The sequence below is a fragment of the Amphibalanus amphitrite genome, unplaced genomic scaffold (genome assembly GCF_019059575.1).
Source record: "Amphibalanus amphitrite isolate SeventyFive unplaced genomic scaffold, NRLGWU_Aamphi_draft 000976F_arrow, whole genome shotgun sequence".
In the NCBI taxonomy this organism is placed as follows: Eukaryota; Metazoa; Arthropoda; class Thecostraca; order Balanomorpha; family Balanidae; genus Amphibalanus; species Amphibalanus amphitrite.
In genome coordinates, this window is record NW_024882470.1 from 119,526 (window position 1) to 140,347 (window position 20,822).

At 55.7% G+C, this 20,822-nt stretch overlaps 1 protein-coding gene across 2 annotated transcripts in view; it reads right to left on the reverse strand.

Annotated features, from left to right (window-relative positions):
• Positions 1-63: 63 nt before the first annotated feature.
• LOC122368799 (protein FAM214A-like) overlaps positions 64-20,822 on the reverse strand; it is a 36,572-nt gene continuing 15,813 nt past the window's right edge. For both annotated transcript variants that reach the window (XM_043343044.1, XM_043343045.1), the window contains 12 exons: positions 12,187-12,374; positions 8,469-8,656; positions 7,749-7,983; positions 7,267-7,427; positions 6,730-6,953; positions 6,011-6,414; positions 5,677-5,783; positions 4,405-5,293; positions 3,806-3,961; positions 2,986-3,279; positions 2,568-2,803; positions 64-2,117 (listed from right to left, as the gene is read on the reverse strand). In XM_043343044.1, the coding sequence (XP_043198979.1) occupies positions 1,946-2,117; positions 2,568-2,803; positions 2,986-3,279; positions 3,806-3,961; positions 4,405-5,293; positions 5,677-5,783; positions 6,011-6,414; positions 6,730-6,953; positions 7,267-7,427; positions 7,749-7,983; positions 8,469-8,656; positions 12,187-12,374 (3,254 nt within the window). In that variant the 3' untranslated portion in view covers positions 64-1,945. The remainder of the gene's footprint in view (positions 2,118-2,567; positions 2,804-2,985; positions 3,280-3,805; positions 3,962-4,404; positions 5,294-5,676; positions 5,784-6,010; positions 6,415-6,729; positions 6,954-7,266; positions 7,428-7,748; positions 7,984-8,468; positions 8,657-12,186; positions 12,375-20,822) is intronic.

Sequence of the window (20,822 nt, forward strand, 5' to 3'; positions counted from 1 at the left end):
TTCCAAAAGTCTCCAAACATCCGCCATCGCTCCGAGCACCAGCGACTCAACCAGACGCGCGCGCAGTGTGTAAATAGATATATTTAATCCGATACGATGCATTTCCAACTATTGCCCATTCGCTAGCTCTCGGCGCACAATGACACCGGCACGTAAAGCTGATTGGTTGCCACTCGCACACTCGAGGCCGGGCCGACAGGGGCGGCCACCATCGGGTGCTCTCTGATACCGTCCACACAGCAGAGGGGTGAGGGGATATAGAGGGAAGGAGCGCGGGCCACAGCCCGAGCGCACGCAGAGAACAGTCACCAAAGAACAGCGCAGCAAACGATTCAAACAATACAGTCGCTCATCAGCAAACAAGGCGCGTTTATACAAGTGAAACCGTTTCTATAGTCCAAAAGTGAGATACATCGTTTTAAAATCGAAAACAAAACGCTAAGACCCCACAAAATGAAAACCCAATGACACACAGAGACCCGACAGGACCCCAACATTCGCATATACAAATGTGTACCGCCTGGCTCAACCATTGGTGTGCTTACACAGGCCTGCACTGCCCCGAAGGTGCAGTAACAGTAGCACTGTCAAACCGAGCCTGCTGTATTCTCACCACAGCTACACTACTCAGTCCACCGCCATCGGAGTGGCGTCACCACGCCGATCAAAACTATACATCTACAATCCGATTTTACAAAATAGCTGAAAGACATTGACAACTACACAAACAAGTAATGCGGTCGAGGGGGCCGGCTCGGTGGGCGCCGGCCGTGCGGCGGACAGGCGGACCGGGGGTGCTGCAGACAGCCACCCCACTGCGCCGAGCCGCCAGGGAAGCCCTGTAGCTCCGCCCGCCATTCTAAGGAGATCGGTTCGTCCGGTACTCAAGGGATAATAGAGCCAGTATCTAAGATCAGCGGTACACCTATGGTGTTACTATGGTGACCCTGTTAGGTTATTGTTTTCGACTACCGCTCGGGAGTCTCAGCCGAATCATCCCATGTCCAGCTCACAACTGATTCATCAACAGCTGATCAACTGATCGGCAAGACTCATCAGCTGATCGAGTGCCGTAACTTGGTGTGACGGACAGGGAAGATTCGGTAACGCGCTGGCACCGCTTCTGTATCGACTAATAGTCTGATCCATCTGTGCATTCTGAGCACAAAAGAAGTGTGCGCTTTTCTGTTTGACTCTACATTAGCTGAGCCAATGTATACCATTCTCTCAGATGGGCACTGGCCCTCAGAAGCAGCCATGTATCGGCGATTTCCTTGGAGTTTCTACCCGACTGGCAGTTCTGTGCGGAAGAGCTCGCCCTAACTGGGTGGCTGGCTGCAATACCTCGGACAAGTTCTCCTCCGCTGACTTTAGGACACTTCGCTCTGCCAATCTGAAAGTAGTTGGCAAGTTCGTCACTTCCCTCTGAAAGTTGACTCAGTAAGAGATCGTGAGAGCACTCCGGCTCTCGTGGAAGTGCTGAATCTGGCAGCTGGTTGTAATCGCCCACTCTTCGTTCCACTCATGGCAAGCTCTGAGATCCTGGCCACCCAGCTCCTGGCTCCTGAATAGAGACCTCGCTCTGTCTGGAGTCTCCAGTATGACCGTCAGGCATCAGCTCCTCTCCTCTTCCCTCGCTCCTCGGGATACAACACCGTCGTCGGACGGCTCAGATCCGTGGCCAGAGCGGACGAGAGACGTCGGATTGACCGGCTGGGCCGCCCAGCACTCGGCAGGGAGCCGAGCCGTGCGCGAGACACCGGCCGTCTCTACGTCGTGACTCACCGGTCGGCGTTACTAACCAGTATTACCGATACTCCTCGCTCACATCAACACAGTGCGACACAGCGTCATCCGCCGCAGACCCCGGCCGACCTGCCGCAGTCCCAGCGAACGCACTCCTCTCATGAAAGCCCATCAGTCGCGGTAGCGCGGCTGTGCCGCGTTACTTTCTCGGCGAATAGCGCGGGTTGTCGGGCATGTGCACGAACGACCGCATCTCGTGCGCGGCCGAATCGCTCGTGTGTACCGCCGCCGCGTCCATGTCCGACTTGCGGAAGATGATCATACGGAGGTCCGTGTGCACGTACACGCGGCCCGTGCGACCCGTGGCGAACCTGGCGGGCAGAGAGGGAGACGGGTTAGACGGGATGGATATGGTCTGGACTTTAGACACACGCGGCAGGCAGTCGCGATGCATAGTCGTCTCGACCACATAGTGAACAGGGTAATCAGGAACAATATCACGTCATGCTTTTAGGATTGGCCACTATCCATTATGAGATTGAAAAAAGACACGTGAACACTGAACATACCACATTCCAAATTTTATCAACAACGAAATAACTCCGGATTGCAGAAGTCGCTCAAGCTTAAATCAAACTGCATATGATTTCATGAAAATTGGAGTTTGGACCACATATCTACGGATCAATAACACACCAGTAATCGAAAACCCTGTCTAGCCTGTCTCCATTCAGAATTGTAAAAATGCTCTCAAGTGCCGGCTCCTCTGTCATTTCTTTTATTTGGCTGCCCCGACGAGAGCTCACTGCGGTTGGTCTTACCTGAGGTGTATCAGGTAGCGGAGCCACTTCTGCGAGTCGGGGTGCTCGGGTGACTCGCCGACCGGCATGTACAGCGTCCGCTGCCGCAGAAACGTCTGACACCCGGGCGGCATGGCGCTCAGGTCGTACATCACCACGAACATCTTCACCACGGTGCCGTGCGGGTTGAACAGCGTCACCTGCAGTGTGCCCTTCTTCGGCACGTGGTAGCCCTTGCGGCCCAGCTGCACGTGGCCCTGCGGAAAGACAGGAGGGATGGAGCCTGTCAGATATTACGAAACAATGCTAGAGAAGATCATCATCATGACGACTAACATGCATGATATACCACATATGTAAGAGTTATCCTGCGAGAGATCTGTGCATTCAACTAAAAATGACCGGGAGACCGAGGGACATTTTCTTTCGAGGGCCTCACCATGTAGGGCGATGCGATTTTCTCGTTGTCGCTGAGCGAGTAGAAGAACACGGTGACCGGCAGTCGGATGTGTTTGGGCTGGAAGCTGCCGCTGGCGCCGATATCGGCCGAGAAGCCCTCGACGGTGCTGACCGGGCCCAGCCGGCCGTTCAGCACCGACTCCTCGAAGCTGCCCAGCAGGGGGGAGACAACGCCGGCCGGGCAGCTGGCGCTCAGCTGCCGGCCGTCCCGCTCGCTGTCCCCGGCGCCGGAGTCGCCGGCCAGCTCGTTCAGCGCCGAACTGAACGTCTTCACCTGGGAATGGAAGGAAAGGGGGGAAATGTCAGTCTGAAAGCGGGGTTGTCAGTCTCTGGGAGCGGGATTGGGAATGACCGGGTCCGAGCGGGAGAGGGAGAGGGTCAAGATACGAGCAATCATAGGCATGTATGCTACATCGAGCAAATGGAGGTTGAGTGTATTGGTTTTCGAGTTTGGTACCCAGTTACGTGAAGAGCGATTAACCAAAACATTCGACTTTGCCTGAATCTCGGTATCATAGCAAGCAATAGACGATCTTTTCAAATATACAGTAACCTGACAGTTGTCCATCGATATACGACTGATAAGCCTTTTGGCCAATTACAGTTCAAACACTCAGTGAATTGAAACGCAAAACTGTTTTCAACGGAAAGGTTACATACAAGTAAGAAATTCCAATATGAAACAAAAATGTAGAGAACACAGTCTCTTGAACATAACGAACGTCACAATTAGCGCCCCCCCCCCCCCCAAGAAATCCCACATTAGCCAGGGTCGGGCCCAGCACAGTCAGCGCACCCACCTTGGTAAGGGCCGCGTCGAACTGGAACGCGTTGCCTCTGCGCAGCGGTGCCGGTGACGAGTTGAGCGGCAGGCCGGTCTTCTGACTGAACGCCGCTGGCCCGCTCAGGTCGAGCGAGCGGCGCACGGCAGCGCGGGACGCCGAGCTACCCGCCAGCTGAGGGAGGGGGAGGGGCACGGTCAGTTGGGGACGGACCACCGCGGGCATCTGACTGGACAGGGGTCTGCACAGGACGGCACCACACCACAGGGCCGTCTGACTGGAGAGGCGTCTGTCCAAAGGGACGTCTGACTGGATGAGGGTCTGTCCAGAAAGGGCGCCGCATGGTCCTCTGACCAAGGGACACAGTGTGGTGGCAATATGAATGACCAGGGGTCTGCCTAGGGATCGCCACGAAGAAGAGCACAACTGACCACGTGTAGGCATATTCTGTCTAGAGCGGGCGTCAGTGTCGTCTGAATGATCAGTGGCCTGCCCAGGGCGGGCGGCATATTGTCGCCACCCGACTGACCGACATTACCAACAAATTTAGCGCCAAATATCAACGACACGAAACAGGATGAAAATTACAGCAGGAATAAAACGAAAAAGCTACTTACCGTTTGCCTTTGTTGTGTTTCCCCTTCCTCCTCCGGTTCTGGCTCCTCCTTCTTGAAGAGACGTTTGATAAGATTGTTTGACTTGAGGTTACGAGATCCTTTTCTGTTTAAAGCTGATGTACCGCTGTCGTCCAACAGGTCACCGTCTCCTGTCCGATCACTGGACGGAGCGTCTGACACGCCGTGACCGTTCGATGTCCTCTCACTCGAACCGTTCGAGACCCGTTCACCCGAACCGTTCGATACCCGCTCACATGAACCGTTCGAGATCGTCTCACACGAACCATTCGAGATCACCTCACACGAACCGTTCGAGACCCGCTCACACAGGCCGTTTGACGTCCTCTCGCTCGCACCGTTCGAGATCCGTTCGCACGAACCATTCGAGACTCGCTCACACGAACCACTGGCGACCATGTTCTCCACACGGCTGGCGGCGCGGTCACTGGAGCCGTTTGAGAGCCGCTCACTGACAGCGTCTGACACACGTGGGCTAGCACCACCGGGGACCCGCTCACTCCGTCCTCTCACAGCCACCGTCTCACTCCGACTGCCGTCCGTCCCCCTGGCGGACTCCAGCGGCGGGCACGGCTGGGGGTCGGTCCTTTCCGGCGCCGCGGGCGGCTGCTCGAAGCTGAGGGCCCGCCGCACCAGCCGCACCAGCCGGGTACCGTCGGCGGACCGGCCGGGGGAGAGCAGCGGCCGCGCCTCCTGCTGGCCCGTCAGTCGGGACGAAGACACCGGAGAGGTGCGCGCCAAGAAGTGGCTGGTGCGCATGCGCACGGTGCGGGCGTCCACCTGTCCGGCGCGCTCGATGGCGGAGAGCAGCGGGTTGTCCGCGGTGGCGGGCTGGTGGCCGGCCGGTGGTGACGGCGGTGGGCCGGAGTGCCTGCAGACGGGGACGGCGGTCAGCACGGCGCCGGGCGACTCCATGACTGGAGCGCAGGGACCAGCGTCCAGCGCTGTATTCCAACTGACGTTACTCCTTTATGATAGGAAACAGCGCAAAGCTTTTTAAAACAAGTCCTATCAGAGTCTGCCTAAAATATTCATGAAAAGTGCAATGACCCATATTAGCGTTTGCATCAGAAAATGCAAATAAAACACATTGTTTCACGAGGGAAAGCAGCATGGGCAACCCATAAAAAGAAAACCAAAGGTTACAAGTAATGCTACAGCATTTCACTCGAGTATCCTGCCTCAGAGTGCTACAGTTGGGCGTTGCAGGTTGCACGCTACCAACAGTGTCAGGTCCCCACGATCTATGCTCACCTGAGGACAGCGACCACCTGCTGTGTCTCGTCGGGCGTTAGCCGGAACACCGCACTACAGTCGCTGCGACTTCGCTGAGGACTGCGCCGAGGTACCGGCTGCGACCTCTGAGAAACGCATCGACACGGTTAGTAAGGAGAAGAACACATGCATCAGAACTTGTACGACACATGATAAAACATTCATTGCCACGACTTTTCTCTTTAGCGTTGTGTTCAAAATATCTTCCGGCTTTCAGCGTATCACTAAAAGGCACGCTGTCCCGCTAGCAAAGTTAGCTTACGCTGCCCCACTTTACCGCGGCGTCATTCGCGATCGGTCAGTCAGTACCCACCTCCGTCTGCACCTGCTGTGCGCGCCGCTCGCTCTGGCAGAGCCGGTCGGCGGCCGGCGCCGGCTCGGCAGCCAGCCTCTCCTCCTTTGGCTCCCCGACCGTCCGCTCTCCATCCGGTGGTACCCGGTACTCGTCCTTATAGCTACGCCGCGACTGTCGCGGGCTGCGGTGGGCGTCATCACTGCCGTCCAGCGGGCTGCTGCCGCCCGGCGCCGGCGCGTGGTGTACCTCGTAGAAGTGTCCCCGCCGGTGCTCGCGGCTGGGACTGCGCCGGTGCCGGTACAGGTCGGGACGCTGCGGCGGCGGCGGGCTGGCGTCGGAGCGCCACGTGGCGCGCCCCTGGGTCCAGGCCAGGTCTGGCGCGGCACACTGGTCCGTGATCACCCGGCGGCTCAGGGTGTCCGCTGCGGACACAGAAAATCAGCTGAGGTTAGAGTAGTGAACAGACACAGCAGAGGTAACCAGAGTGAACGCCCCGTCGCACAGAACGGCGAGAATCTCGGCTGTCGGTTAGGCACCGAGCCCGGCAGTCGGTGTGCCTTGGTAGTCAGCTGACTTTATCCCTAGTGTCAGCCTGGCACTGTGACGCTCAGCACACAGCAGATACCCTATTCTCAACTCGCCCAGCGAGAGAATATCCTCTGCGCCCTCCCAAACCGCTGATTTGTACCCTGCCATCCATTTGCCCAGCCACCTATCATACTCCTCCAGCCACTCACCCCGCCTTTCAGTACTGCTCTCGCGGCTACCGCCGAACATCAGGTGCTCGGGCGTCTCCAGACTAGGGGAGCCGGACCGGCTGGGACTCTGGTACCGTTTCGGGTACTTGTGCAGACTCCGCGGTGGGTCCAACAGTGAGTCACCCAGCAGGGAGTCGCGGGAGTCGGACAGCGCCCCCTGCAGTCGGCATTTGATGATGCTGCGACGGAGATCATCCGCCGTCCTGGAAGGTCAGAGGGGAGGGGCGAAACGGGGGCTTAGTTACAACTCATCGGCCACAGTCAGTCAGCTAACCGGCCGGCGGTACAAGGCAGGATGAGTGATACGGTGGAAGCATCCAGCAGTCACACACAACTTTCGCTCTGGTTTCTTTTAGATCGTAATTGTTATTAAGAAGATTCCAACGTCAGACAGATGGTACTTAAAAAAAAACTAACTATACAAGACACGGATCCAAACTATTAGGTACGTTTTAAACTATGGTCCCGGTCACCCGCGCGGCCGCCGCTGGAGGCCGCTGATCGGCCGCCACCTACCACTGGTCGGTGGCGGCGTCGGCGCCGGCGGCCGGGCCGGGCGGGGGCGCCGGCAGCGGCGCGGCGCACGCCCCCAGCGGCTGCTCGACCTCGCCGGCTCGACACGAGGCGCACGGGATCGAGGGCACGGCATCGCAGCGCGGCAGAGCGCGTACGCTGACCTGCCGTACAGGAGAGGTCGGGCGCCGCGGTCAGAGCCGGCGGCTGAGGGGGACCCGAGAGGCGCGGACAAGTGACAACGGCACAGACACAGCAGGAAAACGGCAGAGGACGCAACACTTCCACAAACCGGAACAGGAACGAGATAGAACTGTAAATGACTCCTTGTATAAAGGACCGGAAACGTGTGCCGCCGTATAGTGACCCTTTTACCGTAACCAATGGTACTGTCCCGGACCAAAAGGCCCGGTAAATAGTAACATGGACCATCGTCCGCGTCACGGACCCAGCAGGTCGTGCAGTGACCATTAGCCCGCTCTCACCTGGACCAGAGTTCGGTCCCGCGCCAGGTACGCCGTCGGGAAGGTGTGCAGCTGTGGCGTCCCGCCAGCAAAGCGCGTACCAAACGCGTCCCCAGGCACGGTGATGCGATACATGACATTGCTGGGCACCGCGCCGCCGCTGCGGCTCAACCAGGCTGACAACTGTGAGAAGTGCAGATACGAGTAGACGGCCTGCAGCAGTGCACGAGCGCCCACTGACGACCGGTGGCACCGGCTGTGGGTACAGAGAGGAAGCACGGTCAGTGGTCAGGGGAAAGTGGTCATTGGTCATTGGTAAGAACTCAGAAGTCAGCGATCAGCGATCAGTGCCCAGCAGCTACATCCCAGGCCCGGAGAGTCAAATCCATGACCTCTTTACTAGTCACAATCCGCCGCGCACACCCCGTCCCACTTAGTCCAAGCACCATTGTAATGCAGATGCGAGCTTTGCTGCGGCCAGGGCGTGCCACGCTCCATCATGGTCTGGACAAACGCCTTCCCAACGAACCGGTTCTACCCTTCCCTGAGTCTGGGCAGCGACACGCAGATACTGACTAGTGGCACCCATAATTTGCATACGAACTAGCTCCGCGACAAGGCTAGCACACGCACTACGCACGGTACATACATCCTTCCCGTGTCCTTAAGGGAGTTGTGGGGTCTGGCGCCACAGATAATGTAGGCCATCAATCCCATGCCTCCACCCTGCGCCATCCTTACGTGGCCGTCTCCATGTGCACTGTCCACTGTTCAAGCAGCAGGTATCCTGGCTCCGGAGTGGCGTCCACAGCGGCGGCTCGGCTCCGTCCGTGGCAGCACGGCGGGCAAAGCAGCACCTCCACCGACATGGGGATGTTGTTCCGCCAGAGCAGGTACATGTAGCGCCGCAGCTCGCTCTCCCGCTGACACTGTGGGGAAGACAAGGTACGGGTGTGTGTTAGAACGGGGTACAGTGACATTCAGAAGGTACTGTAGCTTACTCTCTAACTGGCAATGCCGAGTACAGGGTCAGCACGTCACATCGCAGTAAAACAAGATCCAACAAGAACCACAACGTTCAATTCAATTAATTTATGTAAGTGATCGATAGAGGATCCTGTTTCAACATCTCGACTTGCCCGCAGAACGTAATAGATATAGAGGACGAACAGAAGTCTCTTTGGCACCCCAAAACCTGAACAGACTTCACCGTCACCCCACTTGTCTCCAATGGAGACAAACAGATATCAGACTAGCTACTTAGCTCATCGCGCCGTCGTAAAAAAACGTGGATGAGAATGTAAACATCACGCCATCGCTACCCCGACGCTCGGAGTTCGGGCATAGAGATGCCGTGTCGGCCACTGACCGGTCAGCTAAGGCACTTCAAGTGCCGTGTTATAGCTACCTGTGTGGTACGGCTGATAGGCCATAACGAGGACAGTTCATAGGACAAAATGCTGATAATGCGTACGGAAAAGTAGAGGTGCCCGTTTGTGAAACCAACAAAAGGTAACGAATACGTCAACCGAATGGATAGCCAGCAATGTCTCAAAATCGCATTACTCCAAAGCAGCAGTTGTGTATTTCACAAATGCGAGAGGTCACATTCTTTCCATAGGCCTCTATGGCCAAAACTGCCGCCTGAATGAGACTCGGTGACTGCACCGCGGCCAATGGACTTCGCCCATGACTTGGATTACCTCACTGGTTGGCACCGCCTCGAGAGAGCTCTCTACGACCGACCAACGCCGGCCCGCAGGCCATCCCGAGTTCGCACAAAGTGAAATTAGTTCGCGGACTTGTCCATTAGTGATCCTATTGAGGCATCCGGCGGTGAGCGCAGCCCAGCGCTCTCGAAGCGGCGTAGCCTGGTGCGTCGCGGCCTGCCCACGACCCATCACTTGGTTCAGTGTGTGCTGGCGCCGCAGTCAGTCTTGTTTGTGTAACACGCTGGCTTCTCCCCAGCCCGGCCGCCACCGAGCTGTGATGCTATCAGTTCGTTTGGCACACGGACAGAGTAACAGGCGGGCGGGACGCGGCGCCGGGCCGGCTGTGGCGCACCAAACGGCCCAGCTGGGCCGCCGCAGCTCCTCCTGATAGCCACCTGCGCCCACTCCCAGCGGGCTGCTCCGACTCATGTTGTTATTAGATACGAGGAAGCCGGCTGACAGATACCCAGAAATCAGGGCGGTCGCCGTTTGAGCCCGATTTACTCGCTTTTTTTGATGCAGTGGATGCGAGTGGGTCCGCAGATACTTGTCTCTGTGTCTCGTCTTTCTGAAAGCCCAGCCGGATGCGATAACTAGCGACTGGCACTCGCTCCGCCAATGTCAGCACACTACGACGGCCGTCATAGGCTGGCACAACAAAGACATGGCCTCGCCAGCACAGACAAAAACGCGCCAGCCTTTCGGGTCCACTGGGCGCATGACATGGTAAACAGGCATTTCGAGGGAAACTGGCTCGTCATGCGATGCTCACTGCAGCAGCACTAACGGCCGTTCCGTTTGCCTTCCTATCGCCGTCAGCGGGGCTCAGCGACACCCCTGGGCGCACTACCCACACAGGCCCGGTCACGGCGACCCGGGCACTCCCTCGCCCTGGGGTGCCGTGTGAATCTCATTTCATGAGGCTTAGGCGGCCGGCGCGCCGCCAAGGCTGGCTGTGCTGGCTCGCTCTCCGACCTTCGGAGCCGGTGTCGCAGAACCTGTTCCATTTGTCAGACGAGACAGCGTGTGTTTGCGCAAAGGCGACTCACACACTCTGCCCCCTCCCACCTGCCCTCTCCGCAGAGCGTGCAACATTGTGCCGTTGCGGTCACCGATTTAGTCGTCCTTTCTCAACTAAAAACTTCTCTATTGTCTCTATTACTCCGTCAGCGCTGAAGCTATGTAGCCTCCCAGTCGGCGAGACAAAAGTCCAATGTCATCCGGATCCCTGTCCACTAATCAGCAGCAGCCCACAAAGCTAAATCATTGTCCACCGGGTCCTTGTCCACAGCTTGTCAGCTGTCCACAAAGCGAGACCATCGTCCAATACCGTTCCTTTGGACGACAACCTGTTCGGCAGGTCTCTCTCCGCACTTTGAGGCCATCGACGGTTCTATCCAAAGTTTGGCAGATTTTCACACAGCGAGTCGAATACGTACAGAACGGGGAAGACCGCTTGAGTCGGCGCAGAAGCCATTTGGGACTACAGCAAAGGTCAATCTCAGATCACAGGAACTCTAGACTCTAGAGACTCATAACTTATGGTGGTACTGGCACGCTACGAACTGAAGGCATGCCTGATTTGGAAAAAGAGAGCTTAACTTCACTTGACTTACGTAGAGGGGGGGGGGGGGAGGGGGCGTCACAACCGTGACAACAAAGGCCCACTAGAACGTTAGAACGTTAAGCAGGCTCAGTGATCTCGATGGTAGTGTAGCAGGACTGGCAACATCGCGATTCGCGATCCTTCTAAAAGTATAAACGACTGATCTGGCCGTCCTTGTCAGGTCAGCCCCAACCAGCGTGAACCAGCGTCCCTGAAGGTCCCGCTGTGCTGACCTCATGGGCAGCTCCGACCGGGAATAGCCTGGGTATCTGAGACCTCTCCGAACCCACCGGCCACTCGCCAGGTCGGGTGGGGAATGCCAGGCCATCATCAGACCCAGGTGCGAGCTAGGACAGTGAGAGTCAGCCGGAGGGGTGCCCGAGCCAGCTGGCAACAGGACAGGGCGACCGGTGCAGTGGCCGGGAAACACGGCAGGACACGGGGTTAGCAGGTGGTCGGTGACGTCATACAAAGTGCTACCAGATCAGCTGACAGGGGCCAAAGGCCGTGTCTTGGACTGAGAGGAGTACGAACGGGCGGCATATCTAACCGAATTTCCATTGCATAATGCATAGTCCTTCAAGAAGGTGTGCAAGCTTCTTGAAGGACCCAGTACTTGTAGGAGGATGTCGGTCTACTAACTCGCATAAACAGGTCCAATGTCGAACACAACAGATGGAAACTATGTGAGACCATAACGCACCATTTTGAGACCGTTAAAATATGAGTTCGCATAATATATAAGACAGAACAGGATATGCCACTGATTTAGTGACATCCTGGATCCAAACAATGGCGCAGTTGAGCCAAAAAAGAATAAGTATTTGGCCTGTATCGCAGATCTTAGAGGAAACGTCACACTTGCGGGACAATTACGAGGTGCTAAGCACGCAATACTTTGGCATGCTTTATCGCCAAAACCTCACAACGTTCTACTAATATTGCGCAACTACTAATTATACGTAAAATACCCCAGCCGCGCCTTCCCAGAACCCCTTTGTGACGACGTTGCCACCAAACTCGTCATCGAGTTTATCTAAAAACACGCCAGCTACACGGAACAACAAACTGCCGGTGAAATACAACGCGAACGCTCAAACCAAACACACATGACCGACCCGTGATGTGGCTGACAACTCACCACGACGCTGTTGGCATCGCAGACGTGCTTATTCTGTCGGTACGGATAGACGAGCACGCAGTGCGGGCCCTCGTGGAAGCCGCGCTGACCGCCGGGTGTCCGTCCCTCGACCACCAGGGTACCCAGATCGCCAAACAGCTCACTAGGCTCCGGCTCCTCGGCGCCTGCCTCCATGTCCGGACGCACCGCTGCAAGAGAAGGTGGCAGAGGTCAGAGGAGGTCTCAGGGGTCAGAGGGGGTGACAGGGGTCAGAGGGGTCATAGAGGGTCAGAACGGGGTCACAGGGGTCAGTGTGTGACAACTTAGGTCAGAGGTCACGTTGCTTTGGCGTGCCGTTTTGTCGGATTCGGCGCAGGTGTTGGTCGGACCATCAACATGATCAAAACATAATCTGAGGCTTGTGCAGATGTGCACGAATTAATTAAGTTATCCAAGTTGATCTAAGATATGGCCGATTCATGGAAGCTCAAGCTAACATAGTTTTTTTTTCTTCTAATAACAGACCAGTCGTGCCCAGAGGAAGTGTGTGATTCCTGAGGGGTCTAGTTCTAACGTAGCAACACATTGTACGAGTAGTGAGAACTTTGGAAATCATCATATCCCTAATGCACTGCTCGCCGACTTTTCGGATATCCCTCTTGTGAATGCAGTGATCCTCAGTCGATGGGGTCACGCATGGTTGGCCCTGATGGACTTTCCGAGGCCGAGTCAGCCATTCACTGACATCAAAATCATGTATGCAAATGGCACATGACCTCAAAGTTTCACAACAAAAGTTTATCTTGACAGCACAGAACTGAAGTACAAAGTTGAGCATGTTGTCTGCAGGACTTCGGAACTAACTACAATGCTCACTTCTCACATTATCATTCAAAACAACCCAGACACACTTCCCCCAACAGGAACCACCTATTGCATCATTTCCATGTCTCGCCGTGGCATAGTCCGGCTGTGGCCGGTTTTATCAGGTTTCGGGACGCGGATGCAATGATGACGCCGACCGGTGACAACCGCAGAAGGGCTGCAGCAGGCACGTGACAGCAGGACTCCCGTGAAACTATGCACCAGCAAATACATGTATGATAGGCCGTGCCGGTGTTACATTGTCAAACATGTTGATTTGGGGTAGAATATGACGGGGGGAAGGGGATAGGGACAGGGACGATAAAATAATGCGGGAAAAGGTGAGGAATCGCTACAAGCCAAAAACATTAGCCAACCATCTGAAGACTCCATTCATGACGAAGCATTAACAAATCAAACTCGTTAAGCTGCAACCCTAAATAACAAAGTGCACATACTCAGCAAAGCATAGCAAAACCTCAGTATTACCTCCTTAAAATTTCATACCTTTGCAATGTGACTTAGGAAGCCGGCTGTGTACTAGCAACTGCGCCATTGCAGGTGGTGTACCGGTGCCGACACCGAGACAGCGTTATTCGAGTGGCCGGCTCCGATCCGGTCTAAGGCACGCGACTCGGTCCCGTGATACCGAGCCCAGTCTGACTAGCCAGCTCTGTCCGACTCGGCACGGTAGGGCAGTCTGGTAGATACCGGCCCCAGGTTCAGGTGAAACAGAGGGTCAATGGGCGTGAGCGGTCCTGTCATGAGGCGGCATCAGCGACTGGCCAGCCGAGGAAGCCACGGCCGGGGTTCAGCCAGCGCGGCGCGCCGAACCCAGACAGAAGCCAGCAATGGCCTAGTCCTGCACTTCCGTACACGGTCGAATCACTGTCCGTCCCTTCACGCACCGCAAGATCTTGCCAACAGTGGTCTGTCTAAACTTCACAAGACCCAGTCTATTTCGGGACTCGCCTACGTCTTTTCTTTATCACGTACCCAGCCACCTTCGCGGTAATCTGTTTCGTAACAAAAACAATAGGATAGTGATCTCACTGGTTAGGCCAGCTGCCGAGTGAAATCAGCGCGCCACTCCGTGCTGGGGAGCGCTCGAGCGGCCCGCGGCCGGTCCGCTGACACCGCAGTTACATACATATCTGTCAGCCCTGACAGACAGTGACACATGACAGTTGTCAGCCCTAGCAGACAGCTACACATGACAGCTGACAGGATTTGGGCACGGGGCGTTAACTAAACCCGTCAGTCTCTCCAAGTTCACAGTGAGTGAGGAGGGAGGTCCACTGACAGGCTGACCTTCGCATGTTCTTTTGTCTATAAGCGGCGAGCAATGGCAGCCAGCCTTCAAAGACGGTGGCGGTGCGTGTCCGTATATCCGTCAGTCAGCTGCCGGGGCGGACCAGGCAGAGAGTCAAGACTATGTAGTCTGAAGTCACTAGGGCGGATCTGGCAGAAGGCCAGACTAGTCTTAACCCTCGCCCGCACATGCCATTTTCCCATCCTAGAACGCACATGGGGGGGGGGGGGGGGGGGGGTTGCCACCCCCCCCCCGGCGCCATTTCGTTCCTGTTGGAGATAGAGCTTAGCGGTAAAGACCAAAAAGATTCTTTGGGAAGAGACGAATCCAATGATACCCAGTTTTACCTTCTCAGGTCAGTCATTGACCTTCCAGGTCAGGTCAAACTAAAAAATGTTGCTATTTTTGGGTCAACGTTGGATATCAAGTGCGCTGCTTACCATATACCGATGACGATGCTGTTTTCTGGTGCCAAGCCAGCTAGAACCTCTTTGTCACACTACCCGACCAGATTTTTGCTGCTGAGGTCATGTCAGGTCAAGTTAGGTCAAGGTGAATAATATGTGTTTGTATGTCTGTGTGTGTCTGTGTGTATACTTATGTGTGCACCGATTGTTTTTGTGTCCATATTACATGAAATCATGATCTGAGAAGCTTTTACCAAAAATGTAGTAAAAAAAAAACTTGACAAAAAGTAATTTCCGCTTACCTAAAACGCAATTATCTTAGATGACCTAGGTTGACCTTGACCTTGACTTTGACATCTGTACATCGTCGAACAACATGTTCCATGATAGTTGGGAGGTAAGACTGGCAAAAAAGGCCGAAATCAAGGTGTCAAAAGCTCACAAGGCTCATAGCCAGCGCAAGATGTTGAGAATTGGCCATTTGGGTCATGACATGACCTGAAAAACAAGGTCATATCTCCGAAAGCAAAAATCACAGAAACTTGAAATTTTCAGTGGACATCAAGAAAGGATAGAGGAGCAGCTATACGAAAAATCAGCCTTCTAGCTCTAAAAATGTTGAGTGCAGAGCAGAAAAACTACCTGGGGGGGGGGGGGTGGCAACCCCCCCCCCATGTGCGGGCGAGGGTTAAGTGACAGTCAGTCGCTAGGGCGGCCCGGGCCAGGCCGAACTGGGCAGAAGGACAGACTTAGTCTAAGTGGCCGTCAGTCTCTAGGCCGGACAGGGCAGAGAGCCAGACTAGTCTGAAATGACAGTCAGTCGCCAGGCCGGACCGGGCAGAAGGCCAGTCTGTCAGTCACCAGGCCGGACAGGGCAGAAGGCCTGACTAGTCTAAAATGACTGTCAGTCACTAGGGTGGGCCGGGCCGGGCAGAAGGCCAGTCTGCCAGTCGCCAGGCCAGACCAAGTCGGACCGGTCAGCGGCCGCGCTCAAGGTCAGCCGTGCAGGATGTTGACGTTCGTAACGGGCTATTAGCGGCTGGCCGAGCCGGTGCTTTAAATGGACGGACTATATCAACTCAGTGACCGGTCTGGCGGCCAAGGTGACCTTTAACGCTGACAGCGGTCCGCTCAGACTGCTCTCAGACTGACAAACTGCTCAGACCGCTCAGACTGACGACTGCTGCCATCGTCTCCCGGTAAACAGCCCTCAATCGTTCGAGTTCCAGCAAAATGATCCGACAATAAATCCAATCGTTATCGAGAAAAACGTATTCGTATTCACCAACCTGAGGGGCTCAGACCGGTGACCTATCGCCTGCAGGACAATGCTGGAATGGGCGGCGGACGGGACCGGGGGACCATATTGTAATGTAGACTGCAGTGCAGAGGTGACACATGTAGTGTGCAAGGCATACGAATCTTATGCACGAACACAGCCGAACGAAAGGCAGTGTCCGCCACAGTGCATCGGCGAAAGGCGGTCAGCTAAATGGGACGGTGAAAACAGGCAGGGGCGGCAGATGTAGCAGGCGGGAACCGCAGAGGTGGTAGGTTAAGACGAGAAGAGGCGGAAGGCGGGGACGAGAGAGTTGCTGGGCGGAGATAGGTAGTTGGATTCCCACCCCGCCGGCTGTTCATCGGTCACTGGCAGGACGGACAATGGGAGGATCGCCGGCGGTAGGCACGGAGAGCAGCAGCGACAAACCTGGTGATTGGCTGGGCTGACTGACTCAGCATGTGACTCACAGCGACTCCCCCGGCTCAATGTGACTCACAGTCTCAATCGACCAGGGGCAATTAATTGATAGGGAATTGCATAGTGCATATTGCAAGACTTTCGTCAGGCCGACCGATATAAAAAGTTCATCCAAGCTAAAAAATACCAAAAACAATTGGTTAGAAACGGTCCACAATCACTGACGCCCGCGGTGCGCTTTGCCAAAGTGCAACAAATCGTGTGACATTACCCGAGTCATGGCAAAAGCCAATCAATTTGGCAATGTATCATCAAGGCCGGACGGCAGGCAACCGCAGCGACCATGACCAAAACCGCAGTGCAACCATGCAATATTATGACGTCACACCCTGAGAAGAATAAAGTGAGACAATAAAAAATGGAGCGGGGAAACTGCCGAGATAGTCCTACATCTGTAGCCATCCGTGATGCGGCCTCGTTATTCTTTAATCTACACGATTGATCTACATCAATAAATCATGATCATGGCGATATCACGGACCATCACGACTCGAATATCCAGATGGCACGCAGAGATGAACGGCACACCGCGAAGGTCCGCTGGTCACGGCCGGCTGCTCCTCGAGCGCGGCGCTCCGGCCGTCCCCTCTGCCCCAGCTGACAGCCGCTGCAGCCGCCAAGGCCGCATTAGCATGGCCATGAAGCCGGGCGTTTATCAGCCGCGGTCCGGCGGGGAGCGCGCACGAACCGACCCGTGCACTGAGCACCATCCAGCGGTGACGGCCGGCGGCGGTCGGACAGAGTCCGGTATCCCGTGTCCGTGTCCCGTGTTCCGTGTCCACCGGCACGGAATCGACACGGACGGCAGCGCCGCCCAGCCGCGCACACGCACACAGTCGGGTCGATAGAAGCCTCTGCCGCCGTCGAGGCCTGCCAAACAGCTGACCTAGGCAGTTGACAAAGAAGCCCCGGGGCCGAACTGCATCTGCAATGCGGCAACGCCGCCACAGCTGGAAAAAAAAGAGCTCAGCACAGTTGGAAAAAGGAGCCCAGAAGCATCTTGATGTCCCTTTCTGTCTTCAGGCGCAGTGGTGGTATCATCGAACCATCATTGACCGATGACCTAGACGGAAAGGCCGCTCATTCATTGCGCCCAGCTCACAGCAGGTCCCATGCCAGGGGCAAAGGGACAAAGGTTCACGCTGCTCCCATCGAGCCCTGCTGGTGACCTTGGATAAGAATGGGTGGGAGAGGAAAGCCATTACACAGCTTCGCTCTCATTGTCCGCAGCAGCCATCTCCCAAGTCCCAACACAAAAGCAGCCAGACCCGTCGGATACAGATCTGGACCAACAAAGGACCGGACTAGACGCTGGCAAATCAGGCCACGGGTTGGGCTCAGAAATGGAGGACACGATAAGCAGGGCTGCGGAATAAGCAGAGAGCTGGTAAACAGTGATAACGCTCGCGAAATATTTGACAGAGACAAGCTATCGATAGGTCACAAAATTATATCCTTCAGGACCTCTGCTACAGAGAGTATATCGGCTGTTTTTGAATCACCTTTGTTCGCTGCCACCGACCGTTCGGGCGGTATCAGCTGATCGACCGCCACCGACGAGCGCGCTCGTTCGCTCGACCAACAAAGACACAAAGGAACTGGCCCAAAACAGGCGGCCGTTCTATAAACGGCTCCCAGTCGCCGTGCCGACATAAACAGCCGCCGGAGGACGCAGCTCCAGCTGGGCGCTCGATGGATGGGAACGAACATTGCCTGAGTTAGCTACAGGGAGCTTCAGTAGACAGTATGTCGCCAGTGCCGCCACGCCGCGCCGGTAGGTTCAGGTAAGATATCTGAAGTATACCGTCCGAGCAGGACAGGTGTGTCGTTATCGGGCGCTGTATACAACTGGGGATCGAGGCCAGCCGGCACCCACAACTGCGGCACAAGGTGTCCTTCGAGTGTCCTCGGACAGCGGACCGCTCTGTTTGTACCGCGATACGATATCTCAAACCAAAGTACCAAAACACACAGCTGGCTGGGTAAGTGGGGGATCGGGAACACGATGTACAGGGTGGGGCAGAAAGATTTACCTCTTGATTTTCTTAAATATTTCGGCCCCGAACAAAGATATCAAATTGATTTCTGGCACATATATGCAGTAACATGTACACATCTCAGCGACGGCATAATGACTCAATATGGTCACCTTTGTCCTTCGCCACTGCTTCGAAACGTCCCTCTGCGGAGGGGCACGAGCGCCGCACTGTGTCCCCGCCAAGATTCGAGGGTGCCGTCTCGAGGGCCAGCTTCAGGGCGGCGATTCTGCTGTGTGGCACTGCACACACCCTGCTCTCTAAGATGGCCCAGATTGCGAAGTCCATCGGGTTCAGGTCTGGACTTGATGATGGCCGAATGTCTTTGTCCCAGAACCCAGGTATGTGGGTCTCCCACCACGGTTGAGCGATGTTGGCCGTTTGCGGCGGCGCACCGTCCTGGACGAAGACGTATCCGTCTCAGAACGACTGAGTGACCCAAGACAAAGCATGTTCCTCCAGCAGATGGACTTGAACCTCTGAGTTCACTTTCACAGCCTCCTTGATGAAGACCAAGGCTCCTTTTGAGCCGTCGGATGCGACGGTAGCCCAAACCATGACACCACCAGGCTTCAAGCAACAAAAAATGGTGCGAATAGCAGGATCAATGCTGGATGGACCATCTGCCAAAATGTTGACGCTTTGGGAGTGTCTCTGGGGCTCAGGCATGAACATGTTGTCATTGGACCAGCAGAATGCCTTGTTACCGGCGCTCCTGATCTCCTCCAATGTCTTTTGGATCCTGTGTAGCCGGTTTTCCCTGGATGCCGCCGAAATTAGGTGTCGACGTTGCATCCTGTATGACATAAAGCCTAAGCCGTCGTTTATGATTCTCTTGGCGGTTCTGGGCTAAACAACGAGTTCCCTTGGCAGTTTGCGCATGCTTCGCCTAGGAATTGAAACACCTTCTTGTGCACGATATCAACTAGCTTTTTGAAGCGGAAATCCCTTATTCTGCCTGGCATGTGCTTCGACGACACTAACACTGTCTTTTAAAGTCATTTAATTACACTGCAAACAGTTTTTACGGCAACGCCGAGCTGTTTGGCAACGCTTCGGGAGCTGTGGCCAGTCTACTTCAGCGCCGCGATTTGGGCTCACTTAGTCATCTTCGCCATAGCTCACCAACAACTATCACAAAATGTAAAAACGATCTTAAAGTTGATACATGAGTCAGTTGGGAAGCTGCATGCAAAATTTTATCAAAATCCATTCATAACTTTTTAAGCAATGGACTGAAAACAAACAGGTAAATCTTTCTGCCCCACCCTGTAAATATATGGCTATGTGGCACTGCTTCAACTCATGCCCTCAACCTTTGAACGCTGGAGCTGGATTTACGATTACTCAATTTCAACAGTATTTAAATCCGAGGCAACGGTAACACTGCTGAGTTTGGCATCGGAAAGTAGAACAGTTCACGCCAAGTTACCTATCACCTTCTTAGCATGGATTCTTAGTAAACATAGTCAAACAGCAAATATTCACCTGGCTAGAGTCACCATCCTGTGGTCTGACAAACGTTTGAATTGTGATGATGTGGACGCACAGCTGTGGCCAGGCGACCGGCCAAGTCAATCAGCTGATCGGACCGCGCCTCAAGCTCTCACCTGTGGCCCCAATCAGCTGATCGGACCGCGTCTCTCACAGCTGTGACCAAATCAGCTAATCGCAGTGCGTCTCTCACCGAGTCAGCTGATCGGACCGACCGCGTCTCTGCTCACCTGTGACCAGCCGGCCGGCCACTCCGGTGACCCACTGGGCTCCCCAGGGCGCGGCGCCGCGGCCGCTCCAGGGACACAGGCACTGCACCATGGCGCGGCACAGACCGCCGCCGGCGTCCATCGGCCTGATGTCGCCGCCGCCGGCGCCGGCCGCCGTCTGGCCGCCAGCATCACACGCACTTCATCCCCCACCGCCGGCCGCTCTCTGTTCCAGACAAAAAACCGGCGTGCCCGATCGATTTCTGCGCGTCGACGGCGACCACGTGCCGGCGTGCTCCGGTGCTGGTGCGTCGGCGGCGGACGCGTGAGACGCCACGCGTGCTCAGGTCACGGCGGGGTCACGACTGGTGGCGACCAACACAGCACCTGCGGACGTCTTGAGGTGTTCTGCTGCGCTCAGTGCGGCCGCCAGAGATGACGAGCGCCCGACAGTTGCCCGTCGCCGTCCTGACCGGAGCGGCGGAGTGTCCGGCCGACCCGACCCGACCCGAGCGGGCGCCGTGAGCGGCTGGCGGCCAGGCCTACCGGCCAAGGTGCGCCACCGGCGGTCGATGG